This window comes from Carlito syrichta, unplaced genomic scaffold (genome assembly GCF_000164805.1).
Source record: "Carlito syrichta isolate Samal-C Ts95f unplaced genomic scaffold, Tarsius_syrichta-2.0.1 Scaffold308892, whole genome shotgun sequence".
Taxonomy (NCBI): domain Eukaryota; kingdom Metazoa; phylum Chordata; class Mammalia; order Primates; family Tarsiidae; genus Carlito; species Carlito syrichta.
In genome coordinates, this window is record NW_007252988.1 from 1 (window position 1) to 8,898 (window position 8,898).

General features: G+C 44.6%; 2 protein-coding genes across 2 annotated transcripts in view; both read right to left on the reverse strand.

Annotated features, from left to right (window-relative positions):
* Positions 1-4: 4 nt before the first annotated feature.
* LOC110596402 (protocadherin gamma-B6-like) lies at positions 5-1,599 on the reverse strand (the record flags this gene model as incomplete). Its single annotated transcript, XM_021716742.1, is given in 2 exon segments — positions 5-42; positions 45-1,599. Coding segments are annotated over 2 exon segments (1,482 nt in total), but the record flags the coding sequence as incomplete, so codon positions are not given.
* A 2,412-nt stretch (positions 1,600-4,011) lies between these two features.
* LOC103268764 (protocadherin gamma-A9-like) overlaps positions 4,012-8,898 on the reverse strand; it is a 7,030-nt gene continuing 2,143 nt past the window's right edge. Inside the window, exons 2-3 of the mRNA XM_021716735.1 lie at positions 8,510-8,716; positions 4,012-6,675 (exon numbers count right to left, since the gene is read on the reverse strand). Of these exons, the coding sequence (XP_021572410.1) occupies positions 4,012-6,675; positions 8,510-8,716 (2,871 nt within the window). The remainder of the gene's footprint in view (positions 6,676-8,509; positions 8,717-8,898) is intronic.

Here is an 8,898-nt window from a genome sequence, read left to right on the forward strand (position 1 = left end):
CCAGGTCGCTGGCCACGATCGAGTAGGAGACTTGGCCGTAGGCCCCAAGTCCGGGTCCGAGGCGCTGACCTGCGCGATGGAGGCGCCAGGTGGGTTGTTTTCTGGCACGTGGACCACGTAGGAGACCTGGTGGAAAACTGGGGCATGATCATTGACGTCGGAGATGTGCAGGGTGACGCTTATGCTGGAGGAGAGGGGCGGCTTGCCCCGGTCTGTGGCTGTGATGGTGACGTTGTACTCCGGTATCTCCTCCCGGTCCAGGACGCTGTCTGTCACCAGCTTGTAGTAGTTATTAGAAGAAGAATGAATCTTGAATGGTACATCTCTTTCTATATTGCACGTGACTTCTCCATTTCCCCCAGAATCCCGGTCCCGTGTTTTGAAGAGGGCAACAACCATTCCCGGGGGCGAGTCCTCCAAAATTTTATCAGAGAGAGAAGTGATGATTATTTCTGGGCTGTTGTCGTTTTCATCGACTATTTCTATGGTTACTTTACACTGGGTAGAGAGACCACCTCCATCCTTTGCTTCCACTTCCATGGTGTATCTTTCTACATCTTCAAAATCCAATGACCGGTTATTCCTAATCACACCGGTTTTCTCGTCCAGTGAGAACATGTCCCTTGTGCTCTGGGCAGTGCTCCGGAAGTAGTAGCTTATCTCGGCATTGACCCCTTCGTCCTGATCCGTGGCTGTCACTTGCAGCACGGGGGAACCAGGGGGCAGATTTTCACTAAGGCTAATTCTATATTCGTCCTTGCTGAACACCGGGGGGTTATCGTTGGTGTCCTTGACAGAAATTTCTATATGAGCGGTGGCACTTCTTGGCGGGTCCCCTCCGTCCAAGGCAGTCAATATCAAGCGATAAGATCTCTGCTCTTCCCGGTCCAGGAGTTTCTCCAGAGACAATTCTGGGTATTTGCCACCATCGGAATTAACTCTGACCATTAACGAAAAATAAGGATTAGGGTTTATCTTGTAATCTGTAATTGAGTTTAAGTTTATATCGGGATCCGTGGCAGGGTCAAGGGATATTCGTGCACCAGTGGATGCAGATTCAAAAAGTTCTAAATGTATGTCCTTTTTATCGAATTGAGGGGCGTGGTCATTCACATCCTCAATCACCACAACGACGTGAAAAATATTCAGAGGATTTTCCACCACAGCTTCCAGTTGCAGCTCACAGCTCCTCCGCTCTTTGCAGATCTGCTCCCGGTCTATTCGGTCCTTCACAAGCAAGTCCCCGCTCTCCGCGTCTACGCTGAAGTGCAGCTTCTCCGCGCTAACCCGCAGCTTCCGGGCAGACGCATCCAGGACGCTGAGCCCTAGATCCCGGGCGAGCTTCCCCACCACCGAGCCCTTGGCCAGCTCCTCGGGAATGGAGTAGCGGATGGGCTCGCAGAGCGCGGGGCAGAACAAAAGCAGCAGCAAGGGAAATGGTACCTGCCGCGGGCCGGCCCCGCGCCTCTGCGCGCAGCTTCCCCCCATTGTCCGCTCCGGTTCCCGCTGGAGCCCTCTCTTTCTGGAAAGCCGCAGAAACTGCAATCCACAGCGTCACTGGAAGAGCATTCGGCCCAGGACAGGCGGACACCCCAGCCTCTGGGCTGAGAATCCTTGTGTGCAGGCAGGGTCTGTGCAGCAGGGAGCCTCTTTTTGTATGTGAGCTGGTTTCCTTCTTTCTGTGTTGGCTGCACAGGGAATCCCAGGCTAAGAGACTCAGGGATCCCGGGCGTCAGCGCTCGCTCTGCACTGGCCGACAGCGGCGCCCAGAGGCTCCGCGTGGGACTGTAGCCCGGATTTTCGTTTTGAATTCATCTTCAAAATGTAAATATTGTTCTTTGAAAATGCAGCCATATATTTCCCTCAAATTTAGTCTCACAATAGTACTACAGTAGGTGCTTCTTGTGTTTAGTGTTGTAAGGAAACCTATTATGGATAATTTTAAAATTACACAACAGTAGGGAGTATTATGTATAGTGAACCTTCACATACCCATCACTCACCTTCAACAATGATCAACACTCTTTGTTTGATATATACACACTCTCCTATTATTTTGAAAGACATTCAAGATATATAATTTCCATTAATGTTTCTTTTTAAGATAATATATTAAGATTAAAAATTTTATCTTTATGTTCTACAACCGGCTCCCAATGCACAAGTCCTACCTAGTTTAAGAGAACTAGAATTCAGCCAAGCTCGGTGGCTCAGCCTGTAATCCCGTACTTTGGGAGGCTAAGTTGAGTGGATTGCCTGAGCCTGTGGGTTCGAGACCTGCCTGGGTAACTTGGCGAGACCTCATCTCTACAACAAGTCAAAAAAATAGCCGGGCATGGTAGCGCGCGCCTGTAGTTCCAGCTACTTGGAAGGCTGAGGTGGAAGGATGGCCGGAGCCCAGCAGGTCGAGGCTGCTTGACCGGGAGCAGCCACTGCACTCCAGTCTGGGCGACAGAGTGAAAATTCAACTTTAAAAAAACCCCCCAAAAACTAGAATTCAGCATTTTCTTTACTCATTCATTTCTTCAGTCATCCATTCAGTGAGTCTTGTGTTTTAAAGGCAAGTGACACTTGTGTGATACAGAATAGTAGTTACCTACCATGACATACAACCTTCACCAATATCTGATATGTTTTCTTCCAAATTAAGACATATTTAAGTATTTATGAATATTTATCATAAAAGTTACTCTTTAAAACATAAATATTAAGTGACAATTTTCCTGTTCCATGAAGAATGGTTATATGGTTAAAAACATGACCCTGAAGGATGTCCCACCACTTGCTTAAGGAAAAAGAGTGTTTGAAATATTTAAAATGTCAGTATGTCATAACAGATTTCCAGACATATTTCCTCTTATTTTCATATAAATAGAACAATAGAAATTCAAAAAATCAATTATGAAGTCAAATAAATTAATTCTCTACTTCCATCGAAATGCCAGCAGTGAATCACGTGTTCAGAATAGGATTTCGAGTCAGCTTCAAAGCTTATTTTCAAATAGTCTCCTGGGATGTCATTTGTTACTTGAAACTTGACACTATATTTAAAATCACATTAAATAATATATTATTTTCCTTATAGCCAAAAGGTAGTAAAATATTCATTAAATCTCCTGAGCAGTTTCTGAGAATATTTTCTTAAATTATATCCCATATCCATGTTAATTTGTAGCCTCCAAAGTTGGAAAATTGAACCAGAAATAACATATAGGTAAAACAAATAATTTTTATTTCCCTGTTCTGTTCTTTCACAGTGCCCAGTCTTAGAAACTTCTCTTGAGCAAGCACATGCTATAGGAAAGATGGAAGTCAAACTATTCTTCATAATGTGACATTGCAGCACTAGGAAATTAAGACCTTTGAGGATATGAGAATAAAGGATGTTAGAATTTTCACCATTAAAAGGAAAACATGCTTTACTAGGGTTTGGAAATGGATAACTGAATCTTGAATCTTCCTCAGAAAAGATCTTTAAGTACAAACAGACTCGACAAACTTGTGAGCTAAAAAGCATCACTTCAGAGGTGTGTTCTCCTGTCATAGAAACAGAAGAGTGGAAGCCATGAATATGAGCATTTAACTGTTTCTCTAAAAAGAATGCATTTACTTTCTGTAAAAAATAGTATTGGCTGTAGAAATAGTTTTAGGAATAAGAATTTTACAATGTGGTTACTGGAGACAACCATAAACAGTAGACTTCAAGAGTGACGAGCCAGTTGGAAGAGTCAGTAGTGATCTTCTGCAAGCAACCAAGCAACCCCACCCAAAGAGTTCACATCAAGGCAGACTGGAAGCTTTCCCATGAAGAATGGTCTATGTTGACACTACATAAATTACGAAAGAGCAAAAATCATATCAGCAATGTAACCAATAAATGCCTCCTGTAGATATGGAGCAAAAATCAGGCGTGGTTAAAAATTAAATGACGAGAAATATATGAACATGAACTTAAGCTACCCTAAGTACAAATACTTAAAGAGAAAGCCAAAGGTAATAGAAAGTAAATTTTTAAAAAATGGAACTCACGGGAGCCAAGGGAGTGTCTTCTATAGGAACTTTGCCATCAACTGAAGCACACAAAGGCTCACTTTTCCCACAGCTCTCCTGGCTGATGAGTGTGTCTGCGTAGTTGGGCTGGGGAAAGATCAGGTGACTCTTCCCAGAGTCTGCAGTGAGTGATACCTCCTGGGAATAGGTCTGCAGGAAAGCCCGAACGCCGTCCATGCCCACAAAGTGTGAGGCGGGTACCCCTGCCAACCCACCACTTGTAGCTTGGAGCGGGCGTGACTTGTGCCAGCGCCGAAGCCTGAATGCCAGCAGCATGATGACAAAGGCGAGGAAGACACAGGAGACTGCTGCGACGGCCACGACAAGGTAGAGGGTAAGGTCCGAGGCCTCTGGGTCCCCAGGGATCTCAAGATTGCCCAGGTCGGCCAGGACATCGGGGATGCTGTCAGCCACAGCCACAGTAAGAGTGGCGGTGGCTGAGAGAGGGGGCTGGCCATGGTCCTGGACAGCCACCACGAGGCTCTGCTTGAGCGCGTCTCTGTCCAGCAGGGCCCGCGCCGTGCGCACCTCGCCCGTGTGCAGCCCCACCGCGAAGAGCCCGGGCTCGCTGGCCTTGAGCAGGCGGTAGGACAGCCAGGCGTTCTGGCCCGAGTCTCTGTCCACCGCCACCACCTTGGTCACCAGGTAGCCGGGCTCTGCGGAGCGGGGTGCTAGCTCCACACCCGTGGAACCGTCGGTGGGGAGGGCGGGGTACAGGATCTCAGGCGCATTGTCGTTCTGGTCCAGAACAAATAGTCTCAATGACACGTTGCTGCTGAGGGGTGGGTTTCCACTGTCACTTGCCCTCACCTCCATCTGCATAGCGCGAAACTGCTCATAGTCGAAGGAGCGAAGTGCATACAGCACACCAGTGTCGGAGTTAATGGAGACAAAGGAGGAGAGAGGAGCCCCCTGGATGCTGTCTTCTGCCAAGGAGTAAATAACCCTAGCGTTCTCATTGCTGTCAGGGTCATGGGCAGCCACTGAGAAAATGGAGGCGCCTCTGGGGTTGTTTTCGGGCAGGTAGACTGAGTAGGAGGCTTGAGAGAAGGCAGGTGCATTATCGTTGATGTCAGTCACGTGCAGGGTGATGTGAATTTGCGAGGACAAAGGCGGCATTCCTCTGTCTGTTGCGGTCACTGTGATGTTATATTCCGAGGCTTTTTCTCGGTCAAGAATTCCGGCTGTCAACAATCTATAATATTCTTCTTCTGAATTCTCTAATTTAAAAACTAGATTCTCCTGGATAGAACAGACAACTTGGCCATTCTTCCCAGAGTCCCGGTCATGAGCATTGAACAGAACAATTACCGTTCCCTGAGGAGCGTCTTCCCTCACTGGGCTAAAGAGAGACGTAATGGTCACGTCGGGTCTATTGTCATTTACGTCCTCCACCGAAATGAGCACTTTAGTCCGTCCTTTCAATCCACCACCATCTTCAGCCTGTACCTCCATTTCGTAAGATGAACATTCTTCGTAATCCAGACTTTTTGCTGTTGATATTTCCCCAGTATTTTCATTAAGCTGGAATAATGGAGATTGCTTTTCATTAATTTTCCGAAATTTATATGCCACTTTTCCGTTGGTTCCCTCATCCAGGTCGCTAGCTGTTACAGTAAGCAGCTGGGTACCAGGGGGCACGTTCTCAGGGACTTTCATTCGGTAAATGGGTTGAGAAAAAACAGGGGCATTGTCATTTGTATCCAACACTGTCACATGGATGCGCACTGTGCTGGAGCGACGCGGGTCGCCGCCATCGGAGGCGGAGAGGACCAGGTGGTGAGCAGCCTCTTCCTCTCGGTCCAGGGCGCGCTCCAGCACCAGCTCTGGGTTTATAGTCCCATCGTTTCCAGTTTGCACGTCCAAGGAGAAGTAGTGATTGGGGCTGAGTTGGTAGCTCTGCAGGGAGTTCACGCCCACATCCGGGTCAACAGCTTCTGGGAGGGGAAAACGTGCTCCAGGAGCAGCGATTTCGTTTATTTTTATTTCCAGATTTTCGGCCTCGAATTTTGGGACACTGTCGTTGATATCAGTTACTTCTATTTCTATTCCGTACAGTTTTACTCTGTCTTCAACCAGGACTTTAAAGTTCACAAGACACCGCGGGCTCTGAGCGCAGAGCTCCTCCCGGTCTATCCTCCCCGCAGTCACCAAGCTGCCGCCTCGCGGGTTCAGAGCAAATAGCTGCATCCTACCTCTGGAGACGATGCGGACTCCGCGCTCCGCCAGCTCCCGGGGCTTCAGCCCCAGGTCCTTAGAGATGTTGCCCACAATATAGCCTTTTTCCGTCTCTTCAGGCACCGAGTAGCGAATCTGATCGGTCCTGGCCTCCCACAGCGTCCCCAGGAACGCGCACAGCAGGATTAGTCTTCCGCGGTGCTGGCATTTGGTTGGAGCTGCCATTGCTGCTTCGCTACGGAATTTTCTCAAAATGCTCTCTATGCACGCTTTCTCATCAGGTTCTTTTTTCCTTCCTGCAAAATATGATGTCTTTTTCCTCAGGAGAAACCCGGAGTGCTCCAAGTTTAGAGGTTGAGTTTTGCTGCAGTTGGGGAGCCGGTTTGTGGGATCTGCGGGGCTTTGTGTAGTTGCAGAATTGAAAATCCGGATGGGGTGCTGATTGAGCTTTTCTTAGAGTTGGTCAACAGCGGCGCTCAGAGTCCTAAGCCGTTACTACACTCACCGAGATACGTGAGACTTTATTGTATCAGATGACTGATTTTAAAAAACCTACCACTCTCTTCTAATTATGATTTTAGATTTTCTTAATTGTTTCTTGTATTTATTTAAAAATAAGTGACTATTTGGAGATATCTGACTTGTATATAACATGGAATGAGACTTCTGTGGTGTTATTGAATCACCATTTTTGCTTAATATCAATTTACTCTTATTCTTCATAGTTTTGCACTGTCTTTCTAGATATGCAAGCTATGATTTTCTATGGTGCTTCAATTTTGTCTATAGGTCTTGACTATGAATTTTCTGAAGCAATTTTGAAGTACAATCCTTTTTAGAAATGCATTCATATTTTTATTCTTATACCTATATTTCATATTTATTAATGCATAATGCACAATTGCATTGAGTTATAGATTTACCTTGAAACTATTTTATAAAAATTTATTTTGATCGTAAAATTCCTGGAGAAAGTTTTCTTTTGTGCTATAAAAATAATTAGGAAAATTAATGTCAAATTTTAACAGCTTTAAGGTTTCAAAAATTCACATTTTTGTGATGGCTTAAAATTTTCTTTTAAAAATGTTTAGTTTTCTATGTGAATACACAATGCATGCACAGGCTATATGTTTGGAAGATTGAAATAAACATACAGTGTAAAGCAAGTTTCTATTGCAATCCTCCATAAGGAAGTTATACACTTTTTAAGTGGTCTTATACTTCTTATTCTTCGGATCACTTAAACTTATGTAATAATTTGGAAAAGAACACAAAATATAGAACAAATGATTACTACTAAAAAGTTATAAGTAACCAGCATTATAAGAACTCTCTTTCAGCAGTTTGTAATGAAGGCAATTACTGAGTCACTTGTTAAGGGAAACCAAGCAAAAGAAATGACATGTATGGCAATCTGTATGTACAGAAGACTAACAGTTTTTGCCTTAAAAGTGGAACAATTCAGGATTCTCTTTCCCTCCCACAGGGTTGATGAAAAAACATCTAGTCATTTGGTCTCCAAATGATAAGACCAATCCAGTGTCTTTTTTCTCTTTCTTCTCCAAAGAACACAAGTCATTGTTTAGAGCAAGAGAAGTAGAGGCAATAGCATTTCCTTTTCTTTTATTAAGTTTTTCCTTCTAGTAACTATATAGAGGAAGAGGAGAATTTTGCACATCCAAGAAAACCTGAAGAAGCTTAATGATATAGACCTTCTGATGAGTTCAATGTTTCCTCCTCTTTTTCATATATATGCATGCACACACACATAGTATTTTTAAAATACAATTTTAGAGACCCAAAGAATTATACATCTATTAGGTAGAAATAAGGAACCAGATATGAGGAATAAACAGGAAAGGGATAGAAACTATCAGTGAAATCAGTGAAAAAGATACCTACTAGCAGTTTCTTTGCTTTAAAAGATGATTAAATGATAATCTACTTAAAATTTAATGCTTGCTTACACATAATAAAATTTAAATATGTTAAAGATTAGACAATTCATGGATAAATTTAATTAGTTTTGAAAAAAGTTCAAAAATTGTCAAATCTTTTTGCTTTGGAGCTAAGAGCAAACTTACTACTTTCAAAATCCACAAGTCACCCTATTTTATGTCACATAACCACTCATAATTCACAGCTCCCCTTGGAGAATGAAGTATAGTTTTCTGACCAGCTATAACTTCCCTAAGACAACTCACTAGATGTGAAAATGCCCTGTATTTTTATAGATATGAAAGATTGAGTGGATGATGGAAAAGACTTAAATGAAACTCACCGAATCAGGATGGGAAGTCGACTCACTGGAATTACAAAGTGGAAATAAGGCCCCAGATGAATCGCCACAAAGTACGTCTTGTCCTGAACTCAACTGCTCACTACATTGTAGGAAATTAAACTCGGTCTTTCCTGTGTGCGTAACGCACAGATTGTAAGAATAAGGCAAGGTGCCCTCGCTGTAGTTGGGGGGAACCACGGGTCCAGACTTTGGAGCAGAGACCAGACTGAAAGCAGCCCCACGCAGCGGGGCTGGCGGAGCGTCGCAGGCGCAGGGCGATGGCCAGAATCACCGCAAGGAGGAAAGAGCACAGAGATCAAGGCCAAGGCCACCACCAGGTAAAACTGCAGCTCCGCTTGCGGGGTCAAGGGAGCCGGATGGTCGCCAAG